Source organism: Syngnathoides biaculeatus, chromosome 2, assembly GCF_019802595.1.
Source record: "Syngnathoides biaculeatus isolate LvHL_M chromosome 2, ASM1980259v1, whole genome shotgun sequence".
NCBI classification, from domain to species: Eukaryota; Metazoa; Chordata; class Actinopteri; order Syngnathiformes; family Syngnathidae; genus Syngnathoides; species Syngnathoides biaculeatus.
The window spans coordinates 23,786,906-23,813,943 of record NC_084641.1 but is presented as its reverse complement, the minus strand read 5'-3'; the positions used below and the strand labels follow the sequence as shown (position 1 = coordinate 23,813,943).

The 27,038-nt window shown below is 43.1% G+C and overlaps 2 protein-coding genes across 3 annotated transcripts; both read left to right on the top strand.

The window, feature by feature from the left end:
* The first annotated feature begins 420 nt into the window (after window positions 1-420).
* Window positions 421-9,672, top strand: LOC133495980 (uncharacterized). Its single transcript, XM_061811092.1, has 12 exons — window positions 421-528; window positions 4,366-4,394; window positions 4,500-4,527; window positions 4,623-4,655; window positions 4,735-4,906; window positions 6,172-6,275; window positions 6,353-6,524; window positions 6,589-6,692; window positions 7,738-7,918; window positions 7,998-8,104; window positions 8,262-8,439; window positions 9,475-9,672. The coding sequence occupies exons 1-12, from the start codon at window positions 453-455 to the stop codon at window positions 9,584-9,586; spliced, it is 1,296 nt and encodes a 431-aa protein (XP_061667076.1). The 5' UTR covers window positions 421-452; the 3' UTR covers window positions 9,587-9,672.
* Window positions 9,673-12,596: 2,924 nt separating this feature from the next.
* Window positions 12,597-26,210, top strand: tmem269 (transmembrane protein 269). Of its 2 annotated transcripts, XM_061842258.1 has the most exons (7): window positions 12,597-12,742; window positions 13,164-13,830; window positions 17,415-17,562; window positions 19,097-19,194; window positions 22,727-22,870; window positions 22,985-23,185; window positions 23,627-26,210. In XM_061842258.1, the coding sequence occupies exons 3-7, from the start codon at window positions 17,522-17,524 to the stop codon at window positions 23,734-23,736; spliced, it is 594 nt and encodes a 197-aa protein (XP_061698242.1). In that variant the 5' UTR covers window positions 12,597-12,742; window positions 13,164-13,830; window positions 17,415-17,521; the 3' UTR covers window positions 23,737-26,210. The 2 variants fall into 2 exon arrangements, with proteins under 2 accessions (XP_061698242.1, XP_061698234.1); XM_061842250.1 differs by having other exon boundaries at window positions 13,164-17,562.
* The last annotated feature ends 828 nt before the right edge of the window (window positions 26,211-27,038 follow it).

Sequence of the window (27,038 nt, the reverse complement as noted above, 5' to 3'; positions counted from 1 at the left end):
GCGGTGCCTCGTGTCTTTGTGAGTTATTTTTTTTTTGTGAGATCTTTTTTGAAATGGGGTGAAATCAATTCTCAAAACAATGCGATATTAAGACATCCGCTGCTCCAAACGGACAACGTGCCATTTTGTAGCCTCATTTCAGCCCCCCCCCGACACTCTACCCACGTCTCTGCCCACAAAAAAGCCACCAGCTCAATGAACTTTTTCTGTCACAAGTAACAAAGACATAGAGGGGGCAACACATTGGGAGAGTAAGCTGCGCCTGATGAAGGCTTAGAATAGCCGAAACGTTACACATAGTAGGCTTACTCAATGGGTGTCATGATCCAGCCGCTTCAGCACGAGCTGTGCGGGTGCCCGCGCGGCTGCGCTAATTGGGAGGCGCACACCTGCGCCTCATGCGGGCTGATCATCCCGGTGACGACTGGTTCTCGGCCAGTTCGTTGAGCTTTATGTCCCATTCCAGCACTCTCGTACTCCTGATTGAACCTGTGTGTACCGACCTTCGTCCGTTCTCCGACCAACCTTGTAAGCCTGACTCCTTGACCTTCTGCCTGCGTTGATTGTTTCCCCGTGTACCGACTCCTGCCTGTCCGCTCATCTGTTCTCTTCGCCCGACGTCACAACTACCGCTGCTGCACCGGACTGCCTGCTCGATCCCCGACCTCTGCATACAATAAACGCGTCTCTTCTTGAACTACCTTGCGTCTTCCGAGTTCCTGCATTTGGGTCCTACTCTCGTTTCCGATGGGACGTGACAATGGGAACAATTTGATGGGGGGATTTGATGTTAATTAGTTGAATATGTCTAAATCTGGAGGTTGGTCGGAATCTATTTATTATTAAACAGGAAGGAGGTTGGCACGCATAATTTGGCTTATTGGATATGTCCAAAATTGGTTAAATTACAGGGAGTCCTCAGGTTAAGGTTCTCTACCGAAGACGTTTCGACTTTACAATGCCCGTCCCCCTTCCGCCATTTTGTCTGCCTAATGCTTGTCCGTGTTTGTGCACCGGGTGTATCTTCGCATTTTTTTGCTCTCCATTTTAGACATTATTGCCCCAAAGAAGAAAGCTGTGTCTTTTAGCAATGCTTCTGCAGCCAAAAGATAATCCATTACCATGGAAATGAAGCTCAAGATCATAAAAAGTTTGGAGAAAGGAGAGACACCAACACCACCAAGGCTTCAGTCGGTCAACCGTGGTGACAATTATTAAAGACAAAGCCCGTATTTTAGCACATATGATGAAGGATTGTGTTCCTATGTTGGATGCAATGACCAGAAAACAAGGTTCTTTGGTACTTGTCGACATGGAGAGGATTGAGGACCAGGTTCCTTCGCAATAGCTAAGCACAGCCTCCCCTTCTTCTTCTCCATTCACCTCTCACCGGTAATGCTAAGTACATCATCTTATTTCAATGTATTTGTTTTTTATACAAAGTATTTTGATGTAAATTCTGACTTTAATGGTGGAATCCGACTTTGAAATTCAAGTTTAATCGCTACTTTAGGAACGGATCGCAGTCGTAGACAGAAGACTCCCTGTAATTATTCAATTGGTGTGGAGGGGGGAATGTTCCATTTTGTTTTGAAGATGGGGCGTTCCATAGTTTTGGGGACTTGTAGAGTCGGAGGACCCGTGCACCTCCCCTTTCCTATTGAGAGGGGTTCAGCCTCACGCACCTAACCTTAGCCAGTCCCCCCATTAGGGGGTTTTCTTAACTTGATTTTCCAATTTGGGATGCAACTTCTAGCTAATTGCCATCGGTGTTACTGGCATTATAATTACAGTTACCAAATTTCAGAATTAATTCGGGGGGCGGAAGAGCTTCGAGGTGACCTAGCAGTGTAAATCCTGGCGCTGCATTAAGTCGGAGTAGCTTAAACAAATTTAAATCCTCATATTTTTGTGGTTGGTCTCATATATAAAAAAAGTGAGTGTCGGTTGCACTCTGTGAAGAAATTGGATGGGGAAGTTTGGTTTTTGGAATTTTGGAAGAATGTTGTGATGGTAGGCGTCTGTTTTGTTGACATCCAACCTGTGGCCAACAAAATTTTGCGATGACAGATCATGCAAAAACTAACATAAAAGAAAACACCAGTTTTTCAAAGGTGAGCTGTGCAATCATGCTAGAAAACAGCTCACAAAACTCGTGAAAATTAACAACAATGAATCACTTATCGCGGATGAGGCAAATGGGATTCAAACATTTTTCTGTCATTTACGTCACAGCTCAAGTGGAGATTTGACCAAAATGTGGAGCTGGTCAAACTCTGCTAAAAATCATCAAAAGAAATACTGTAATTTAACAAACAATTTACTTTTTCAGGGGGATGAACAATAAAATAAGTGCTAATGCCCACAGCATTAGAGAGTCCCTTTTTGGTCAAGCACACTTTATCCATTAGTTGCTGTGATATTAATGACTCAGTGTTGTATTTCTTTGGATCGCATCCTTCCCCGAGGGGAAGGTTAGGCTGAACTAATGTCATAATTTTACATCCATTTTCAAGTCTGATTGACTGCAGGGTTTAGAGATGCCTCCGCTCTGTCCATGGAAGATCTTGTTTCTATGTAGGAAATAGCTTTTTATGTAAATTCAAGAGTATATATTTTTATATAGAGTGAAGAAAATAAGTATTTGAACACCCTGCTATGTTGCAAGTTCTCCCACTTAGAAATCACTGAGGGGTCTGAAATTTTCATCGTAGGTGCATGTCCACAGTGACAGAGATAATCTAAAAAGAAAAATCCAGAAATCACAATGTATGTTTTTTTTAAACGATTTATTTGTGTGATACAGCTGCAAATAAGTATTTGAACACCTGTCTATCAGCTAGAATTCTGACTCTCAAAGACATGTCAGTCCGCCCTTATTAGTTCACCTCCACTCCATGTATTTTCCTGAATCAGATGCACGTGTGTGAGGTCGTTAGCTGCATAAAGACACCTGTCCACCCCGTACAATCAGTAAGACTCAAACTTGTAACATGGTCAAGACCAAAGAGCTGTCCAAAGACACCAGAGACAAAATTGTATGACTCCACACGGCTGGAAAGGGCTACGGATAAATTGTCAAGTAGCTTTTTGGTCATAATTCCACTGTTTTTAGGAAGACAAATGATGAGTTCCATCCCAAGAACACCTTCCCTACTGTGAAGCACGGGGGTGTTTTTCTGCGCATGGGACAGGACGACTGCACTGTATTAAGGAGAGGATGACCGCGGGCATGTATTGTGAGATTTTGGGGAACAACCTCTTTCCCTCAGTCAGAGCATTGAAGATGGGTCATGGCTGGGTCTTTCAACATGACAACGACCCGAAGCACACAGCCAGGAAAGAAGCATATCAAGGTTCTGGTGTGGCCTAGCCTGTCTCCAAACCTAAACCCAATAGAAAATCATAGGCGGTATGACTTCTTGTTTCTCAGCGACAGCCCAGAAACCTGTTTGATCTAGAGAAGATCTGTGTGAAGGAGAAAATCCCTCATGCAGTGTGGGCAAACCTGGTGAACAACTACAGGAAACGTTTGACCTCTGTAATTGAAAACAAAGGCTACTGTTCCAAAAATTAACATTGGTTTTCTCAGGTGTTCAAATACTTATTTGCAGCTGTATCACACAAATGAATCATTTAAAAAAATCATACATTGTGATTTCTGGATTTTTCTCTCACAGTGGACATTTACCTACGATGAAAATTTCAAACCCCTCCATGATTTCTAAGTGGGAGAACTTGCAATATAGCAGGTGTTCAAATACTTATTTTCTTTACTGTATCCTGTATTCATGCACCATGTGTATATACTGCATGTGCATGTATTCATTTTAACTGCTGCTTTGTTATGGTAAAAAAAAAAAAAAATCAGTCATTTTGGATGACAAGCACCAAATTAGTCTTGCATTGCACTCACTGTGGTTTACCCTAGCCAAAAAGTTCTAATTACATCTGAATCTGCATCACTGTTGCTCCTTTTTTAACAAGAAAGACGAGGTCAAAAAAGTGTTACGTTACATAAATTTGGAGCATTCAAGATTTCATTCCAAAATAAGTATCCATTCATTGAGTTCCGTCTTAAATTCGATCATGGTTAATCACCTGAGTGACGGAAACGGAGGTGGAGTGGATTGTTTTTATGCCTTAAGTGAGAGTCGCCCTTTGTGGGAAACGCAGTAACACAAAACGCATCACACGCCCTCCGCAAGGTCCCAGGGGAGTACGTCTATTGGGCAGAAAAGGAATCTAGAGGACGTGATCATCTATCACTTACATCCAATCTCTGCAGTACAGATGAAGCTCGGAGCCTGGAAGACTATTTTAGCTCCATTTATTTATAATATATTATTTTTGCTCCCTTCACAGTCAGCGGAAGAGTCATGATTTTCTTTCAGGTAAACTGAGCTGAATTTTTTTTTCCCCCTATTTTATTTATTTGCAAATTGAGATTTTTGTTGTCGTCGTTTTCACTTTTTTTGTGTGTGTATGTGTTTTTGCAGGGCATTGTTTTGTGTTTTTTTGTCTCAGGTAACAGAATGAAAGTCTCAAAATTTGTTACAATTTTTTCAAGCATTTACAAAATACTATACATTCAAATTAATATACATTACTGTTATTTCCAGACCTGCACTCGTCTGCCGTCCATGCACTTGAAAGTAGGTTCCGCGTTCATGTTGTGGGTTCATTGATACTGACGGAATGTGAGTGAATACTTAAAAGTTTGTTTTCCCCCAGTGTGTCAGACTGCCTGGTTTGATGATGGAGATGTTTCAGAAGACGGTGACTCTGAGCTCTTGACTGACTTGAGAAGGAAACATGGGACCAGGATCTGTTCGGATCCAGTAGACATGGAGACCCAGACCGTTGCCGGGATCAAGTCTGAGCACACGACGAACATCTTCCACACGTATGCCGGCGGTTTTGCCTTGATTTGGCCACATGAAAATTGACATGAAGGTTTGATGCAGTGCACTCTTCTGCGATTGCAAATTGCAACCACAAACAATAAACATGTCTGCATTTACTTCCTCTCAATTCAAAGTGGTTTTGTGATGTTGGTTAATTTCCAAGCTGTTCCAATTCCTAAATTATACTTTTTTTTTTTAACCATAGGAAAGTATGTTACAGAAGTAAATTGCTGCCACACCCAAAAAAAATTGCTATCATATTATAACGTGATATGTTTCACGTTGTAATGTTAATGTTTTGTCTTATAACATGATATGTTTCACGTTATAATGTGGTTAATTACACGTTGTAATTTGAATCATTTCATGTTATAACCTGAAATGACCCACGTCATTACATGTAATTTATCACATTGTAACATGAAACACATCACGGTGAAACCCAATAAGTTCTACATTAGAACCTGAAAATTTGGCGTCAACTTGTTGCGACCCTGTGATCTCTCACATCCTTCCAAGGTGGCGTGCAGGAAGACACAGCTAGAAGTGGACTCTCAATGAGTATCGCCCAAAACATGGATTCGGTGAGGTTTTAATGGAGTTGTGGTGTACCCGAGGATTGGCTCGTAGGCATGGAGCAAGAACATGTAGTAATGTAGTAGAACATGTAGTAGAACCAGAAGTAATTGCCTCCTGGGGGGGCAGGGGCAAGAGGGGTGAAATGTATTTATTTATTATTTTCTAAGTTATAACGTGAAACGAATCTATGTTATAACATGAAATGAATCACGTTATAACGTAGAGCATATCATGTTATAACATGAAAGTTTCACACTATAACATGAAATGAATTACGTTATAGCGTGAAACTTTTCATGTTTTAACATGAAAGGATTCACATTATAACGTGCAACTAACCACATCATAACGTAAAACATATCATGTTGTAACATGCAACATCGACAGTATGACATGAAACATATCACGTTATAACGTGATAGCGACTTTTTTTTGTGTGGCGTGGCAGCAATACGCTTCCGTAGTACGTCCTTGTTATAAATATAGAAGTTAATTTTCATTTTCACTGCTGGCTTTTTCTCTTTTGTTTCATTTTATTTTTTTATTGTTCTATTTTATTTCACGCTGTAGTATTTTCTGTAGCATACAAATCAACTCAGTTTTACTAAATTGTAATACAAATCATGAAGCTGCAAGGGACTAATAGTGATCTTATAATATTGGATTTAATGATGATTTTTTTCAGGCACAGTCCGTCGGAGGGCCTTTTGTGCCTCAACAGAGAGCAATTCGGGAGCTTGTGTGTCGATTACAAGGTCAAGTTCACCTGTTCCGGACAGTTTTGTTCTGGTAAGTGAACAAAAACACGATCCAAATAATGAGGGATTCTTCATTTTAATGCTGCTTTGCGGTTCTAATTTCCACAGAGTGCCAGACGGGCTGGTTTGACATGGATGACCCGGAAGGGCATGGAGACTTTGAGCTCCTCAGTGACCTCCGCCAGAAGTACCCCGGAAAGATCTGTCATCAGCCAGTAGCCATCCAAGTCCAGACCGTTTCTGCCGAGTCTGCCTCCAGTACGCCGGAGACATTTTTAAGGTGCGAAAATGCAGTATCAGGACATGTGAGGCACAAGCCTTGAGTCACAATCTTTTCTTGACAGGTTAGACGCTGCCTACGGATTTGCTTGTGTGAATGCAGATCAAACTGACAAGAGCTGTGAAGACTACAAGGTCAGGTTCACGTGTCCCAAAGAGTTTTGTCAAAGTAAGTCATGTTTCTTCTTTATACAAAAAAAAAAAAAAAAACACACCTGACAATCAGCCAGAACCGCAATCTGCCAATCAGTGAAGAAACGTGGATAGATGTGAGAAATGATAATACTGGAATCATGTTATGTATGTTTGATATTGCACTACCACAAAATATTGCGAGCAAATCTGCCTCACTGTTCTGAGGTTCGGGGTTAGAATCTGGACTTCCTGTGTGAAGATGACACGATTACCTGGCTTCGTCCCAAATTCCCAAATGTGCATGTTTGCTTCATTAAAGACTATTAAATTGTCCGTAGGTGTGAATGGTTGTTTGCCTATATGTGCACAGCCATTGATTGTGATAGCCTCCAGATCCCCTCTGAGCGCTACAGACAATGGATGGAAGGAGTTTATAATATAGATATATATATTGGAATTTTATATACAGTGAAGAAAATAAGTCTTTGAACACCCAGCTATGTTGCAAGTTCTCCCATTTAGAGATCATGGAGGGGTCTGAAATTTTCATCGTAGGTTCATGTCCACTGTGAGAGAGATATTCTAAAAAGAAAAATCCAGAAATCACAATGTATAATTTTTTTAAACGATTTACTTGTGTGATACATCTGCAAATGAGTATTTGAACACCTGTCTATCAGCTAGAATTCTGACCCTCAAAGACCTGTTGGTCAGCCTTTTAAAGTCCACCTCCACTCCATGTATTATCTTGAATCGTTAGCTGCATAAAGACACCTGTCCATCCCATACAATCAGTAAGACTCAAAATTGTGACATGGCCAAGACCAAAGAGCTATCCAAAGACACCAGAGACAAAATTGCACAACTCCACACGGCTGGAAAGGGCTGTGGAGAAATTGCCAAGCACCTTGGTAAAAAAAAAAGGTTAATTGTCGGAGCAATTATTAGAAAATGGAAGAAGCTAAACATGACGGTCAACCTCAATCGGTGTGGAGTAGTACAATGCTAACAAGAAATTGTACCCACTACAGTTATAATCTCATGATCACTTCGTGGAAATGTCAAGATTGATGTCTCAGAGTCACAGGAGTGTCGCACACAATGGCTGGATAGTGATGACCCATCAGATGAGGGTGACGTGGAGTCCTTGTATCGGCTCCTGAAGACTTACCCTGGACAGGTCTGCAGAAATCCAATCCGGATAGAGGCCAGGACGACAAACGGATTGTCTTCCGAACTCACTGGAGACGTCTTCCTCTCGTGAGTCTTTTGTTTACGGCCTAACCAGAGCAGAAGGCGACGGCGTGATCCTTGCTTCTTGTTGTGTTTGAAATTCCAGCAATGATGTGACCTTTGGCTTTGCATGCATCAATGAGAATCAGCCGACTAACCAACAATGTGCAGATTATGAAGTGATGATGACGTGTCCCTCCGATTTCTGTCACAGTGAGCATATTTTTTTTCCTTTTCATGTGTCCAAAAATAATAAGAAATAATAATTAAAAAAAAATAATAATCGAACCATCAAGATCCAACATGTAAAAACTAATACTGTTTGTTTTTTTAATTAGTTTTATTTGTTTATTTTTGTCTCGTGTAAAAGTGACAGGTTGCAGGACTCGCTGGTTCGATCTGGATGACCCCACCAGCGATGGCGATTATGAGACCCTCGTCGAGCTGCAACGGGTCAACGCCGCTGAGGTTTGCCCTCAGCCTGTGGCAGTGGAGGCCATGACAACATCTGGCATCCCGGCACATGAGACAGGCGACGTCTTTCAAATGTGAGTCCATCGAGAACAATCTGGAAAACTGTTGCAACAAAACTATCGAAAAAAACTCAATATTCAGCTTTCATTTTATAAATACATATCACCTGGTAGTGATAATAAATAATATGTTTTTGCAGCAGCACGGTGGTGTGACCGGTTAGAGTGTCAGTCACACAGTTCTGAGGACGGGGGTTCAATCCCGGCCCTCCCTGTGTGAAGTTTGCATGTTCTCCCCGTGCCTACGAGGGTTTTCTCCGGGTACTCCGGTTTCCTCCCACATCCCAAAAACATGCAACATTAATTGGACACTCTAAATTGCCCCGAGGTGTGATTGTGAGTGTGGCTGTTTGTCTCCATGTGCCCTGCGATTGGCTGGCAACCAGTTCAGGGTGTACCCCGCCTCCTGCCTGTTGACAGCTGGGATTGCCTCCAGCACTCCCCGCGACCCTCGTGAGGATAAGCGGCAAAGAAAATGGATGGATAGAATATGTTTTCGCGGCCGCACAGTGGTGCGACTGGGTAGAGTGTCAGTCTCACAGTTCTGAGGATGTGGGTTCAATCCCGGCCCTCCCTGTGTGGAGTTTGCATGTTCTCACCGTGGCTTCCTGGGTTTTCGCCGGGTACTCCGGTTTCCTCCCGCATCCCAAAAAACATGCAACATTAATTGGACACTCTAAACTGCCCCTAGATGTGTATGATTGTGTGTTACTTTTGTCTGTCTCTATGTGCAACCCTTTTGAGGATAGGCGGCTCAGATAATGGATGGATGGATAATGTTATTTCAGCACTGTGTCCAAAACTATGGGATATTGTGTTTGGTACACAAATATTATTGATCATACAAAACATTTTATGTTCAACCATTTAAAAATAAAAAAAAACATTATTATATTATATTATTATTACATGATTTGAGAGTTGAAAATAATTGAAGGAATTGATGCTGTCCAATGCAAAAGTGCTAAAAGAGTTGAGGAGAAAGGTCAAATATTTCATGATTCAAATTTCCAACCAAACGTATTATTTATATTTATATGTACTCTCCAGGTACGATGCCACTCACGGCTTTGCTTGTGTGAATCGTGAACAACCGTCGGAGAAGCAATGCCAGGACTACCAAGTCCGATTAACCTGCCCACCCGCCTTCTGCTCCATCTGAACCGGCAATCTTGCAACTTTTACATTAGTCAAGCAGAAGGAGCTCGCACGTCATCAGCTCTCAGTTTTGATTTTGATAGCATTCTTCATGCACTGTTATTCTTACAAACGATAGAAGTGAACCTGGCGTGGCCAGAATACACACTAACGTTTGTTTGTCACGTGCAACTGTATATGTGCAAAATATGAACGGATCAATGAATTATGTTAATGCATGATTAATGTGCCGTAAGCCATTTATTACACCCCACATTCATTTAGATTTGTAATAAATGGAGTAGAAGTTATCTCATCATATCACTGTGCTTATGACTGAAAGCATGCTTGAGAGTCCATCAATAGAAAATGTAGTGCCTACTTTGCAAAAAATCCATCACATTAATTGGCTTCACCTGTCACAATTTGAGCAACTTGTTGATTGATTGATTGATTGATTGATTGATTGATTGAAACTCTTTTTATCCAGGTAAGTCAGCTGAGAACAGATTCTAATTTGTAACACCGGCCTGGCTGACTGCAGCCAAAAACAGTAGAACAAAGCAAAATAAAAACAAATACTTTTCGAGTGTTAAAATGATATTGATGGGATGAAAGATGTCACTCACTATTTGTTGTAGAGCAGGGGTCTCAAACTCAATTTACCTCGGGGCCGCTGGAGGCGGAGTCTGGCTGAGGCTGGGGCGCAGCCTTGGGGCGCATGGACTCATGTGGAGTTTAAAGAAATTAAAAACAATCCTCTCTTCTCAAAGAACTTTTTTTTTAAACAAAAAATAAGACTGGTAAAGCTGCTGTAACTTGAAAACGGCTTGCATCAAGCCCGGTCGATGTCACACGCCCAATAGCCAGCTACCACACCGTGATTGGTCGGCTCGTCAGCTCTGCACACATCTCTGTAAAAGTGATATCCATAAAAAACTTGAGGGCCGCACCACCATTATACTTTCATATTAATGTGGGGGTCTCAAAATATCGCCTCGCGGGCCGCAAATGGTGTGAGGGCCGTCGGTTTGAGACCCCTGTTGTCGAGTGTTCCAGTCCTCCAGGGCAAAAAAAAAAAAAAAAGGAAGAAGAAAGAAATGAAAAGATTGCCCAAAAGTGATCTGGACTCAATAAAACTGCTGCGAGAGAGAGTGTGGGTGGTGGTATGCACGGTGAGCAGAGTTCAAAGTTCAGGTGGAGTCTTGCCAGGGAGAGTTTAACAATGAAAAGCCCATTAAGTTTTAATACACTTCACAATGGTGAGTGTTAAAGGGAGCGATTGGGCTCTAGAGAGGACAAAGTTCTGTCATCTTTCAAGTAGAACGGGATGATTAACAAAACCAAATGCCTTTGCATTATCTCTATGGCACCTACAATATTATTTAGTAATTTTAGCATCGCAGAGGTACGACTGTTTCTTGATCTAAAGCTCAAATACAGAGTTGAGTGCCTTCACGGTCTCTGGATGACGTGATGTTTTTTTTTCCAAAAATTTGGGTCAGGCAGAGCTGAACAGAGATGGAGCTACAACAGATCAGATCAGTGGCAATGCCTCCTTTAAAGAGTGCGATGACTGCAACAGATTTCTGATCCTTGAGGAACAGTCCAGTTTGCAAAGAAAGGTTGAACAGACGGGGGTCCAGTTTTAGTAAACAGCTAGACAAGGCTTTGAAATCAGGGATTTCATCATTTAGCGCTTCTGTACTGCACAATACTTTGGCGAGAGGGGGCTAACTTGAGTTTTCATTCATCAAAATTAGAAACTAATCAATTAACTCAATGGTAATTACTCTAAAGTTCTGTTGAGACTTTACTCTTTACTTGTGCACTTATTGCCTCTCAAAAGTTCTCTGAAATAATATTTTACCTCATGAGTTAGTGTTATCCTAATTTGGACTTCCAAGCTAAAATATAAACTCCCGACTTTTTAAACTGGATTTTGAATAGTCAAATTATTTACGTGGTTATGTAACAGTTAATAATCAAATAAATGTAGAAAATTCGAATCTGTTGACACAACAAACACCCGTTCAAATAAATAAAGTCAACACAAAATGTGCATGAGCACAAACTGCCCCCCCCCCCCCAAAAAAAAAATAGATCCAAACGGCAGGAGCGAAGAAAGTCAATCGTTGTGGCCACTTGTCCAGCGTCAGCGCGTCCTCACGGTCCGTTCCGTTAAGAAGCTCTGCTTGTCGATGTTGTCATCTTCTTCGTCGTTGTCAAACACAGCCCTCGCTAGCTTGCTTTAGCTTGTTGCTGGTATCCTAGCCAATGACGTAGAATAAAAAACTGGACTGTGCATAAGGCCCTTTCACGGGGTCAACTCTCGGCCAGGGCAAAATATTGCTTTGGGGTGCTACTTCATGTGAAACTTGACTTCCTATGACATCCTTACAATTGTACATTGTGAACCATAATGCCATGTTGTTGTTGCGCTGTTGGCTGTCAAAACCGTGCAGGTGGTCGCAAAGATGTGTAGGGATAGGTCCAGAGGCGAGAGAGTGAGTACATTGGTGGAAGGGTGCTGAGGATGGAGCTGCCAGGCAAAAGAGCGAGAGGAAGACCAAAGAAAAGATTGATGGATGTTGTGAGGGAAGACATGAGGACAGTGGGTGTTAGAGAGCAAGACACACGAGATTTTTTAAATTCAAATTATTTGATCACCCTCCATAAAGCTCGTGTAAATATTTAAAACATGCTGTATGTGTATCCCCCCCCCCTTCAAAAAAAAAAAAAAAAAAAAGACAGAGAAAACTGAGGTTTATTTCGTTTGCATCATTTTGTTTGTAAAGCCTGTAGCGCAAAGGCAAAAATGTCACGAATGCGGCGTATTCCACTTGTCCTGATCCACACACATTCTTCCGCGCTTTGTTTTACAAATGTTGCGCTCGACCCGACGTGACCGTCAGGACAATCCGAGCGCAACAAGTCGACCCTTGGGGACCGTCACTTCCGGTGGAATATTCCAGTCCCTCTTGCGCTTTAAAAGGTCGCGCGTCGGGGACGCTTCTGCGACGTTGGCAGGAGGTCGTGGCCGCTGATGCTCGTGGCAGAATAAAAACAAAAATTCACAACAGTTAACAGCAGTAAAGAAACAGCGCAGAGTTCGGGGGGATCTTTCAAGGCATTTTATCGTTTGCTTTGTGTACCGTGCACTCCGTGGCGCTTATTTCAGGTAAGGTGATGTAAAATGAGAAAATTATAGTCACGCAAAATGCCGCTTTTAAATAGCAGAACGACTTTTATGGCTTGTGACGCAGTTGCGCCACTGGCGATATCTTGCATACTCCGTAGCAAGGTTTATGAAATTGCATTTGCACGTATTTGCTGGGACAGCGGCGGGACAAATGTGCGGGCAAGTAAGACGGTTGGTGCTGCTGATGCAGCCCCACACGCGCCATCGCCGCATCCGCAGGTGTCAAATATTCGGGGAGGCAGCGGCAATTCGGTCAGACGCGCGTGAGAACCGAGCCTTCAACCGTAGTTCGGGGGTGGGAATAAGTTTGAAATGTTGATTGACTTTGACGCAATGAGATATAATTACGTTTGGAATATTTGGAACATTTTCCCTTATTTGTTTCTCCGTTCTCTTTCAGCTGTTGCGATTCAGACACAGTCATGATGCTGCTGACAACATCTCGGGTAGGTCCAGTGGTTATTCCTTCCTCTAATCTGGATTACTGTGCACTCGTCCGGGCAAAATGGGGACTCATTCGGGTTAGGTTGAATAAAATGGGATGGAGTTCTTTCTCAAACCAGCACATAGTTGTGCAGCATGCGCGCCCGGATTTTTGCATTTGTTGTTTTAAGCATTAATTACAAAAAATGGCTACCCTTTTTAAATGCTTCTCTCCCCCCTGTCTGCTGATGAAGTGTTTTAGTCGTTACTAGGTGACACTGTAGGGTCTTATGCAACACGCGACTTCCCATCATTCTTTAGGCAGCAATCCAAAGGACTGACTTGAAATTGACTGAATTTGTGTTGGTTGGGACGTTCCCGTTTTCCAGTAGCACAGTGTTGTCTCAACTAGAATGCCCCTCAAACATGAGCTGCATGTCAGAAATCAATAAACGTGACACTATTTTCAGGTTAATGCAGAATGGGAATTTAACGCCCCCCAAAAATAGAATCTTGTGAAATCAAAGCATGCTTTCAATTCAAAAAGTTGTTCTTGGCTGTGTGCTGTTGTCTTATCCCGCTGTTTTCTTTCAGATGAAGAGTCTCTTGAACTGCCCTGCCTTTGGAATCACAGGAAGTTCAGGGTGAAACTTGATGGGTTGCTGTAACGCAACATTTAAATCTATATTGTAACCTTTGAGGTCAGCACACTGTCTTGGACGGTACTATGACATGAGAGAAAGCCATAAAAAAACAAATATTTCTTTGTGGGGGCAGAAGGTTTTCTGGCCAGTGCAAGCTGCAGGGTGTTAACATTCATTACATCTTGTTGTCTTTAGTGGATGAAGCTGTCATTATAATCAGGATTGTAAAATTTAGTCAGTACAACACAATTTAGCTAAAAGAAAAAATATTTCAATTACACTTCCGATGTATGTTCTTTTAGCAGTAAACTCAATCAATGCAGGATAGGTTTTTCTATATTTAATACTCATGTTAGAGTATAACACTCGTCAATAGATTGGATCCATTAGCTGCTGCCACGTTGAACTAGGTCACTACTTTTGATTGGCGCGAGCAGACAAATTGATCTCACGTCTGGTACGTGTCAATGCAGTTGCTGCAATTCACACTGTCACTGTAGCCAACGGTGTGTCGTAGTCACCTAAATGTCCACCGTTTGTCACCCCACACCATCTTTGTCTGTGTGTGTGTGTGTGTGTGTGTGTGTGTGCGTGTGTGAATTAGAGAGACACCTGCTAATGTTTGACTTTATTGGTAAAGTTTTTGCCAAATTCTGATGAATGCATGTAACGATAAGACCTAATGAAGCGTAGCTTGTGTGAGGGGGTCACTAATGATGCATGCTGGAGGCTGCCCAACCTTGTGATAATCAATCCATTCTGTCACGAACCTCCGGTACAAGGGCGGACCCAAATGCAGGACTTCGAGGCAGAGGCATAGTGTTCAATGTAGCTTATTCCGGAAATTGGGTCATACACGGTGTAGCAGACTGACAAGGCAGAGTTACAGAAACGCTAGGCTAGGCGGGATCCAAAAGACATGCAGCAAGGTCTGATGACTGTGGGGCAAACTAACAACTCAACAGGACAGGAACAAACAAAAGGGCACAGAATAGCTGTGACGAGGGTTAGGCTAATTTACGCATAGAGGGGAGAGTCCCACAGGCAGTGAATGCAACTCACTAATGCAAGACAACTAACTGGCTAATGCCAGTGACAAAAACTTCAATTTAAATTTCTGTCTAATTACAGTCCCAATGTGAAACAGCTGTGAGCTGTGACAGGTGTCACCACCCAGAGCACTGGCGTGGCCACGCCCCTCTTGGCAGTGGCCACGTCTTGGACCCAAATGCAGGACTTCGAGGCAGAGGCATTGTGTTCCATGTAGTTTATTCCGGAAACTGGGTCACACACGGTGTAGCAGTCAGACAAGGCACAGGTACAGAAACACTAGGCTAGGCGGGATCCAAAAGACATATATCAAGGTCCGATGACTATGGGGCAAACTAACAACTCAACAGGACAGGATCAAACAAAAGGGCACAGAATCGCTGTGACTCGTGTTACTCTAACTTACGTGGAGACCAGAGTCCCACAGGCAGTGAATGCAATGCAAGGCAACGAACTGGTAAATGCAGCAACGGGTACCAGATCGTTGCTTCATGCCTCGTTCCCGCACTCTCGTAATCCCGTTCTCGATCTCCCGTAAACAGACCCCTGCTTGCCCACTGACCCGCCTCCTACGCCTGACGTCCTTGTTACTGCTCTTCGTCTCCCGAGTCGTGCATTTGGATCCAACCCCGTGTTCTGGTCGTGACAGAACGATCTGGCCATAACATGGACCCAGGTGCGATCTGCCAGTCCCTGCAGATCCAGGGCAGATGTATTGCCGAGCAGGAAGCCGCTCTCCAGATAACTGATCACCAGTTACAGGAGATATGTGGCCGGCTGAACTCGTGGTTCATGTCAATGTCCAGCGCTGCTAACGCCAATCCGCTGACAGCCATGGTCCCCCCGAGCCCAAGTCCGTCCACGCCCGGCCCCTTGTCGGTCATGGACACGCAGCAGACCGTGTGTAGGCCACTCTCCCAACCAGAGCGGTTCTCCAGTGACACGGTTATATTAAACCCTTCCTCACCCAATGTGATCTCCATTTTGAATTGAAGCCCTCCGCCTTCCCCATGACTGTTCCCGGATAGCCTTCGTGATATCCCACCTAACAGGGAGAGCAGAGGCCTGGGCCACAGCTGAATGGAGCACCGGTTCCGATACCTGCCACACCTGGACCTCCTTTGCATGTGCGATGATGCAGATGTTTCAATATGTGTTCCTGAAACGTGAGGCGGCGGCTGCTTTGATTTCACTCCGGTATCGCCATCGAGTTCCGCATCTGAGCGGCGGAGGGCCGGCGGAACGAGGGAGCGCTTGACGCGTTCTTTAAGGCGCTCTCACCCGGGATTCAAAATCACCTCATCGCAGTGGAATTGCCCACAGACCTGGACTCGCTCATTGCCCTTGCCTGAGAGTCGACCAGAAGCTCGCAATACAGGGGAGGGTCGACGGGCTACAGGGGGATGTCCGGCGGAGCTTCGTACTGCAGACCGCGCGCCAGTCGGATTAGGCTGTTGAGACAGAGCCCATGCAAGTTGGGGGGGTTCACGGCTCCCCGGAGGAACGACAATGACGCCGACGAGAGGGTCGCTGTTACTACTGCGGATGGCTGGGCCACCACATGGCTCGCTGCCCAGTCAAACTCATATGACCCACACTCAAGGTATTCATGACGGTGAGTCTGAATTACACCGCGGACTCTGCTTCAGGTGACGTTAAGTGCGGGAGAACGTTTATAGACGGCTACAGCGTTCAATGACTCCGGGTCTGATGCTGATCTCTTGAACCCGTGAGTGATTGACTTATTGGGCTTAGAGACCTTTAGAACGCAGCGTCTCCGACATGCTTATGCAGCCAATGGCAAGTTTTTGAGCCAGATTACTCACCCCACTCAGACCTTAAACATAACGTTCGCAGACGCACGCACTAAACATTTGAGTTTTCACGTGTTCGATTCACAAAGCAGTGACATCATCTTGGGGAGCCCCTGGCTCAGGCAACATAACCCCCTCATTTACTGGTCCTACCCCTGACATCCTTGTCACTGGTGCTCCCTTTGACCTGCACACTGTCTTGGACTGCCTGATCCCCGACACTGGACTGAATGAATATGTTTCCCTACGTTTTCTGAGTCCTGCATTTGGGTCCAACACCGTGTTCTGGTCGTGACAATAAAAGGCTCAGGTAGAGTATGAAGCTGCAGAGATCAGACCAACTCACTGTGGCTTCATCTCTCCTGGCCAGAATCTTGCCTTTGGTCTCTAAACTCCCAACTTGTTGTGGCGAGGTTCACTCCTCCACTCAATTCTTCCATGGCAGAGACTCAGTTTCAGGTGTCATCGAATATCCGGCAGAAAATATTTTTGTTGCAGATAGCAATGAAACTTTTTTTTTCTAGGTTAAGATGAATTATTTTTACTTCTTTTCCAATTTCACGGCACACATTTGGCTCAGACTATTGACAAATGGTTCAGATTTAGGCAAAATTAAATTGGTATGGTCGTGGGGTTTTTTTTTGTTTTTGATTTTTGTAGCTCGAGTCTGTCAGAGGGCCACCCAGAATGCTACTAACTGCTACTGTCGTTGGGTCTTAGGTCTCTTCCAGTGCCCCAACAAGTTCTTACTCAGTGATGAGTCCACAGTACTCCACATCAAGGAGTTTGCTCGTAGAAATGCCGCAAATGCCCTATCAGTCGCCAACATGATCGTGGGCATGGCCTCCATCCTCAGCAGTCTTGATGGGTGAGTCAAAAGCACGTATGTGAGTCGTCCACAAGTGCGCATGTGCTCTGAAAACTTTCAAAGCACTCCCATTTCAATTTTGTTGGAGTGAGTAGGGGTTCGCGGCCGATACAGTACATGTGGATTCTACTTAGCAATCGCGATGAGAAAAACTCCTTGTGTGTTTTTACACGCTTGGCCATTAAAGCTGATTCTGATTCTGATTCTGATCATGTTTGTTGATGATCGCACATGCCTCAATGTGTAACAAGCGCATCTTATGACGGCGCTAAAGGAGCTCTCAGCGCACACCTGATACCATTGCAAGTGCCTTTGATTAACCACAAAAGTCACTTCGAGCAGAAGCCTGAATGTTTCGGGCAAAGACCGACAGCTACTTCAAACTGTTCATAATTCCGTCCCCCATCTTAAGGCCAAAATACTTTATGCTGGTAACACCATGCATCACAATGTTGATGAACAGTGGTGTACCTTTTATGACTGTGGCCAAAAGGTTCCACCTTGGATTAGTTGGACTACAGGGAGTCCTCGGGTTAAGACGGCCCGACCCTAAGATGTTTCGACTTTACACCGCCCGTCCCACGTCCGCCATTTTGTCTGGCTAACGCTTGTCTGTGTTTGTGCGCCGGGAGTATCGTTGCATTTTTCGCCCTTCTTTTTAGACATTGTCGCCCCAAAGAAGAAAGCTGTGTCTTTTAGCAAAGCTTCTGCGGCCAAAATAAAATCCATTACCTTGGAAACGAAGCTCAAGATCATAAAAAAGATTGGAGAAAGGAGAGACACCAACACTATCAAGGCTTCAGTTGGTCGACCGTGTTGACAATTATTAAAGACAAAGCCCGTATTTTAGCGCATGACATGAAGGATTTTGTTCCTTTATTGGATGCAATGACCAGAAAACAAGGTTCTTTGGTACTTGTTGAGATGGAGCGGAATGAGGACCAGGTTCCTTCTAAGCGCAGCCTCCCCTTCTTCTTCTGCATCCACCTCTCAGCAGCAATGCTAAGTACATCACCTTGTTTATTTCAATATATTTGTTTTTTATACAAAGTATTTTGATGTAAATTCTGACCTTAATGGTGGAATCCGACTTAAGTTAAAAATTCGAGTTAACTCCCTACTGTAGGAATGGATATCAGTCGTAGACCGAGGACTCCCTGTATAACAAAATCTCCCAAATACATGTGGGAAAATTTGCTCTGAAAAATGTTCTGAGACTGTACTCACATGTGCCCTTTCTTTTATGAGGGCAGCATTTTATTAATTGTCTTCACGATATGCAGAAGATCGTCATCCAAAAACGGAAAGAGGGCAAATTTTTTTCAGATTTTTGAATGGGTTTCCTTTTAATGTTGTTTTTTTTTTTTTGCCCCATATGGATTATCAGAGGGAGGTCCCCCAAACGTTGAAAGCATGTTCCAAAGTTTGTAAAAGACAGAATGAATAATGTCAAGACTGTTTTTGCATACTTGACTTCCACGTATCATCTTTTATGTTGCTGCTTTCAAAAACAATACAACTCTGTTTTGTTTAGGCACCATCATGCAGCATGCTGGCTGGTTCTTATTGGCTACCTGCTGGATTTGGCAGATGGAGCTGTTGCCAGGCGACTTGATGCCTGCTCTGCCCTGGGTAAGTGGATTGTTCAGGTCTGCCAAAGAGTGACTTAAAATGGGGCACTGGCCCGGCTCTCTGCTCAGCGCTTTGTTCGAGTTTTTAGATTGGCGGGACGCAAAGTTTCTGGCTGCGGGTAACCAAACCATTTAATCATCTGCAGTGTCTTACAGAGTCGGTAACAAGAGCTAAAACGGAAACGGAATCACTTTTAAGTGCTGCACTAAAATTCAGGTTTAAACATTTTTTTTTTAGCTACAATTAAATTTTCTTTATTAACACCAACAACAACAACATTAGCTGCATAGAAAATGGATGGATGGATGGATGATATAGTCAACATGGCTAAGTTCAACTAATGATTCACGCCCCTTGTTGTCTTCTTAGCAGATTTAATTTTTGCTTCGCTCATGCTTCTGTTAACTTTCATGGCATATGTCAAGAATTCTACACATTTTGCTCCATCTAGTGAGCTGGGGCTAAAAGACATCTTTTTATGTCTTTTGGTACCGCTTTACCACGTGACATTTTCAGCACATTTCCGTCCATTTTTTACACATACGCATGGCGCCTAACCCTTTTTTATGAGTGCTGGGTTGGCACACTTTTCAACTCTGTGCATTCTCAATTTATTAATCCATCCATCCATCCACCCATTTTCTTTGCCGCTTATCCTCACGAGGGTCGCGGGGAGTGCTGGAGCCTATCCTAGCTGTCAACGGGCAGGAGGCGGGGTACATCCCGAAATGGTTGTCAGCCAATCGCAGGGCACATACAGACAAACAACCAATCACACTCACAATCACACCTAGGGGGAATTTAGCAAGTCTAATTAATGTTCCATGTTTTTGGGATGTGGGAGGAAACTGGAGTGCCCAGAGGAAACCCACGCAGGCACGGGGAGAACATGCAAACTTCACACAGGCGGGGCCGGGATCGATCCCGGGTCCTCAGAACTGTTAGGCCAATGCTTAACCAGCTGACACACTGTGCCGCTCATACAGTAATTCTTTTTATAAATTGAAATAACGAAGTAAAAGTAATTTTATCATCATCATGCGTGGGACTGAATGCACGTTTAAAGGGCCACGAGTAAAAATATACTAGTTTCACATGGGCAAAGAGACAAATAGTAATAAAGTTTTATTTTTCTTCATTAAAAAAAAATAAAACTCCAAAGACTTATCTTTAAAGGGACAGTGTAACATTTTCAGTTATTTACTGGCCCAAATCAATGCCCGTGTTGTTATCTATATGTTATTATTGGTTTATCATGACTTCTTCTTCTTCTTCTTTTCCTTTAGGCCTCTAGTAATAATGTGATACATTCTTGTAAGTTGAGAATTCCCTATTTATTTATACATAAGAGCAATGACCCAGTTGGGGGGCACCGTGACAGTCTGCCATCTTGAAATTTGAGTTGCCAGCTTTCTCCTCCGCAAGTCACCACTGCCTAAATTTGTCTGAAGCCATCCTTTGTCAGTCAGTTTTGTCAAACAGTCTTGTTGTTCTTCAAGATTTGTTTGACATAAATTGGCTACTGGTGTTGCACTACGTGAGGGTCTGGAGTGGACTATTTCTTTGGATGTACTGTAATTGCATCATTACGTCATTTTCAATTGATGTAATGCACATTGTCGACGCTAGATGGAAGTAATCCCCACACAGTGCCCCTTTATATGCTGGCCAGCAACATGTTTACAGTAGGATCATTGCACACAGTTATTGATGGGCATCATCTGCTGGCTGTGAAATACTCTTCAACACTCTAATTGAAGAATCAAAACAGTTTTTTGAGCGGCAATATTTTTTTTTTGTGATCAGTCTCAATGTGCCCTGCGATCGTCTGGCAACCAGTTTAGGGTGTACCCCGCCTCCTGCCCGTTGATAGCTGGGATAGGCTCCGGCACTCCCCGCGACCCTCGTGAGGAGACGCGGCTAAGAAAATGGATGTATATATTATAACAGTACCCGAATGCCACGTGCATTATGATGTTTTACCTTCGCAATACGCTTGACATACGACCGCTGAGTTCTGGAAGTAGATTAGTGCCACCAGGATTTGAAATTGAAATGCCACAGAAAACAAGATTTGAATTTGAAATTGAATTTAAAGTGATCACATTTTCAATAGTTGCTACAATTCGCTATTTAAAATCCACCGTCTGTGCCACCAGGCAGGGTTACTGCAGGTCAGAACCGAACAGCCAGCCAGTCGCAGTTATGCTTTTTTAGTTACGTGACGTCACATGCTAAGAAAGCGTAACTGGATTGTTGTTGAATTTCAGACAGCGAATTGTAGCCAGTTGAATTGTTGACATTGAAAAGTTAAACTGCAATACAACTATTGAAAATGTGATTTCAAATCCTGGTGGCAATAATCTACTTCCATAGTGGGTGCTTAAAGGGCAAATCCAGTTCTTTGCATAAACAGTGTATCAATAGGTCATGTAATATCTACCCTATTTTGACAATGTGATGTTAAATCCTCTCTCATTTAATACGTGCGCGGATTTGACATGTAACTTGCCGCACAAAAGGCTCGATTACATGGGAGAGCATTATGCCCGCCGCTGATTTTTCGGATTTATCCTCATCTGATGAAGAAATAGCAGATTTCGGTTGATCGGGAATACTACCATACAGATTATAACCTGTGGCTGTAATTAATGTTGAATATTCGGATGTTTTTTTTGGGCGGAATGACACCGGAGTCTGACTACTCGGAGGCCTACGCGCGGGACGTCACATTGTCAAAATAGGGTACATATTACATGACCTATTGATCCACTGTTCATGCAAATCACTGGATTAGCCCATGGGAGAATACACGGCAGGCCAGATTTGAACTGTTCAACCTCGCATAAAGGTGCGTAATTGAAAAATTCAAGTCGGCGGGAGAATCCGCGTTGCCGTTAAAGCGCGGTACCAGGAAAGGGAGAAACTGCATGCCTCTCGCCTCCAAAACACGGGAGTAAATGCTTTGAGTTTTTGTGCAGTTTTGCCATTTTAACAGCTCAGCACTTCAGCAAGCACTCGCCAGGCACAATAACTGTGTATTTTTTTTTTTCTCAAAAGCCCAAAATAGCTCTGAGGCGCATCATTCAGCGTTCTTTGTGTCGGCGCTGTGTTTTTCTGCTTGACTGTGCAGGTGGATGTTGTTTTGGCCCTCACGTATTATGTCAAATGAACTTTGTGATCAGGCAGCCTAATTCCGTTGGATCACCTCTCAATTGTTCATGTTATCCCGTTGCTTTGGGTTCTCCGCATATCTGAAATTGTTAAAATGGTTGACCCTGGGCTGCGGAATTCCATCGCGTTCATTCCAGCTGTGGCCCGACTCACCTCTTCCTCTTCTGCTGAAATGCACGCTTGCTTCTCCGGAGGGATAAAGAAACAAGGCAGTGGAGAATGTTGTTTGTTGAGTGGCTGCTGACGCCGAAATTCCCGCATTGCCGATAAGCATGCGGAACATTCCGTTCAAGAAAGGGCAAAAATGATTTGAACTGTTCTTCTTTTTTTTTTTTTATCTCCCCATTTCTTTCCCAAGGTGCAAAGCTGGACGACTTTGCCGATTTCACAACATTCGGGATCGCTACATCCCTGCTCCTGAGGACACCCGACTTGCTGGATAACATCCTATGCATGTGTTACGCCCTCTCGGTTTTCGTTCGCCTCTGCTTCTTCTCAAGTGGTGAGTCGTTAAAACTGTGCCGTGCTTGTGAACGAATTGACTGTGATGTGCATGGATGTTGAGTTGGCAGGGTTTGTAGTGACCAGTGAGATAATTCTTCATCTTGGTGTGTAGGGATTCCGTTCATGTACCGCGGACTGCCCTGCATCTACTCCTCGGCCATCCTCGCCAGCGCCTCGCTGCTGTCCGGCGCCAACGCGGCCATGCTGCGAGTCATCGCTGTGGCCATGATCCTCTTCATGATCAGTCAAAGTTTCTACCCTCACGACCGAGTGCTGGAATCCCAGGCTTGGAAGAAAGTTGTCTATGCTGGGGGTAAGGCCATTTACTAAATCTTTTTTTAAATTCAATGTTATTATGTTGCCGTACTTCAATGTGATGAAAAATGTTTTGCTAGTTCGATGGAATCGGTTGTGAATGGTATGTGAAATTGTTAAAGGCATCAAATTATTGTTCCTCAATGTTTAGCGCCGAGCACAACTGCAATCGGACATACTCTATGTAGATTCTTTTGATCGCGGCTGTGGGCAGCACGGGCGGAGTTCAGAAAATGGCGTTCATTGATTGGTCAAAAGGGAGCTGCCAATCATCCTCACGGATCCATCCATCACCGTGTCAACTGATCATTTCCCAACACACCGTCTGCTGCTCTATGTTGGGGTCCTGAACCCCCCCCCCCCCCGTCTCTCATTTTATGTCCTCTCTTAACGAAATTGTATTTTCCCCCCACTCCCCCTTTTCATTTCCTCTGCTCAGGTGTGGCCGTGCTGTTCTGCTCGTTCTTCCCTCCTGCCTGTGTTTACTATCTGCTGTGGTCAGTCTCCTATATTTTGTTCCCAACATCCCTTTGGAGCAGTAAAGTGTAAATTGAGCACTTCCAGACTGCCGCTGGCTGCCGTGGAGGATCCAGGCTCGTTTACCTCAAACAAACAGTTTAAGACTGCATTTTGTTATTGTTGGACGTTACGCCTTGGAGGGACAATCCGAGTGAGAAAGTTTTTCAATGAAGGTAAAGAAGAAAATTTTTGATCCCCCGCACCCCCATCCCCACACCACTCACCGTCCCCCCAAAATTCTGACGTCTCCGATGTACTCTTCCAACTGCAGTCTCAATCCACTTCCTTATCTGAATGGCGTGCACACAGAGATGTTGCGTTCTGTATTCACATAAAATAATCCATAGCAAAGAACTCAATGCAACATTTTCTCGACGCCCAATTTTATTGTGTATTTGTTTATTTATTTATTTATTCAGTATTCATGACCAGATGAAGGTTTAGCAAAATGGGGAGCTTACACTTTTCATTTAAAAAAACAGCTTTTTGTCAGACGTGGTTTTTTTTTTTTTTTAATTCAATGGGTTGTTTTCACGTGACGTCACCCACTGTGCAGCCTCGAACGGCGGCCATTTTCGATCCCTGAGCTCCGTTACCTGTGTACTAACATGGAAAACGAAAGGTAGTGGAATATTATATATATTTAATATCGAGACAAACTCAATTTATTCCTTTTTTTTTTCAAAAAGTAAAACCTGTATTTTAGTTCACCCCAAACTAAGCGAAATGTTTACTATTTGTTTAAAATTTGATGACAATGTCAGAAAGACAATAGAATAAACAAATCTAGTATTTCACAAAATTCTCGAATCTTTCATGTGACTAACAAAAAAAGGATCTTAACTGTAATGTTGGCCTTCTGAAAAAAGTATCGATTAAGCTTGTTAGCTTAGCTCGACGACACATCAGCACGATAGAGGTTGAGACCGGGCAGCGGGATAGCGGCGTCGGGCAATCGTCCACAAAGCCAAGACTCAGTGAAGCACGGAGCCACAGAACGTTCAAAGTCTTTCGTCGGAAGCGTTAGACGATGTCACCGCTTACGCAGCCGGACTAGTGTACTAGATCGCGAGGCTTTGAAGAGTGCGCCGACTAGCGACTCTGGAAAAAGCTTCAGCGAATTGGCGAGAATTGTCGAAAAAAAAGTCAAGAGAAAAGTCAGAAGAAGGCTCTCTGATGGTTAGCAAGTCCTTTCTTGTGTACTTGAGTCCGGAGACGCCCGTGAAACAAACAAAATAAAAACACACAAACGGTAACGGACGACATTCCGGAGATTTCCACAGTGGTAGGCGTTAGGTAGAGAGGTTAAATGGCGGCACGCAGTGATGTGTGGCCAATTCAGCAAAAAATGCGACGTCAGTGAAAACAAATCATACTGTGTTTACTACCTGGCTGTCATACAGGATAAATATGAAGGGGGTGCGGGAGGGGGGGGGCTAATCATTGTAGAATCACCCTTCTCTGGCTCCATCTTGTGCCTCACGTGGGATTTGCAGCAAACCGCTGGACTGTCCCTGGCACACTAAGAACGGGAACACCGAGAGACCCACACCTGACATGTTACCTTGGCATCCCGGAAAAACTTTATTCATCGCTGAGTGTTATTATTGGTTTGCAGTTTTACATTTTTACCGTCAAGTCATAATAACTGTTTTCAAAAATATGATAAAATGTGATATTTGGTCAAATTGCCAACTCCCCTTTCGATACCAACCATTTATGTGATGAAACGTTTGGATATTCTTGCCTGTGTTTAGTGCAACTCGAAGTGACTTGCTTTCTTTCTCCTCTGCCATCGGTGATTTAGAGAAACGCAAAATTCTGGTTTCTTGTAGCCTCTGTTCTAGGAGGATTTTTGAATCGTATATCCACACTGGATTTTTTGAATGTCTTACTCTCTGATTGTACCACATTCCTTCCTTAAACGTCTTCTCTCAGTTTCATTGAATGTTCTGGAAGCCATGGTTCTCGCAAAGTTTTTTTTTTTTTTTTTTTTTTTTAAATATTCAATCCACATAAGGATCACGTGTCAAGTACTAACTAAATCAGATTGTCTTGTTTTGTTGACCTGCTTGGGTGTTGGAAAACAACAGCCAAAAAATCTACTGGCTAAACAACTAAATTTAGTTTTATGTGGTTGTTGTCACACCACAATAATTTCGTAGTATTTAAATAGAGATATATGACTCCTATGGGTCTTTGCCATGCAACAATTACATGATTAAACAAAAGAGCTTTTCTCAATATATTTTCAGAAAAGGAAACAGATTGGACGAAAAAAAGAAAAACATATAATATATTTAACTTCAGGCACAACTATTAACAGAGGTTTGAGTTTTTCATCAGTCAAAACTTTAAAAATAACTGAACCATATTGCATGATGGAAGTTATTAGTAAATGCAGCTGTTGTCGTACTGTTCCAAATCCGTGTTTTTAAAGTGGCGAGTGGTGAGATTGCAAGAAAAATGTTTAATAAAAACAATAAAAAAATGTTGAAATACGAGACTGGACTGTTGTGCTTGGTCACCAGATGCTTTTCTTCGAGTAATACATCATTTAAAATGTGAATTTGATTGATTAAAAAAAGGTCCTGTACAAGAAGGTTTATGTAATGTTAATGTTTAGAATAGAATAGAATAGAATAGAATAGAATAGAATAGAATAGAATAGAATAGAATAGAATAGAATAGAATAGAATAGAATCAAACTTTATTGTCACTGTTGGAGGAACAATTAAAATCAGTCCACCTTTGCATCCGGCCCTCAATTGTTCTATATTGCTTGTCCTGTTCTGCTTGACCTCGAACAAAAGTCAGACTACACCTTGGATTGGTCACGAGTTAATCACAGGACACATTAGCGATAAGGAAATGAGCACCTACAGTGAAGAAAATAAGTATTTGAACACCCTGCTATATTGCAAGTTCTCCTACTTAGAGATCATGGAGGGGTCTGATTTTCATCTTAGGTGCATATCCACTGCGAGAGAGATCATCTAAAATGAAAAATCCAGAAATTAAAATGATTTTTTTTAACAATTTATTTGTGTGATACAGCTGTAAATAAGTATTTAAACACCTGAGAAAACTAATGTTTATATTTGGTAAAGTAGGCTTTGTTTGCAATTACAGAGGTTAAACGTTTCCTGTGGTTGTTCACCAGGTTTGCACACACTGCAGGAGGGGTTTTGGCAAACTCCTACACACAGATCTTCTCTAGATCAGACAGGTTTCTCAGCTGTCGCTGAGAAACACAGACTTTCAGCTCCCTCCAAAGATTTTCTATTGGGTTTAGGTCTGGAGACTGGCTAGGGCACGCCAGAGCCTTGATA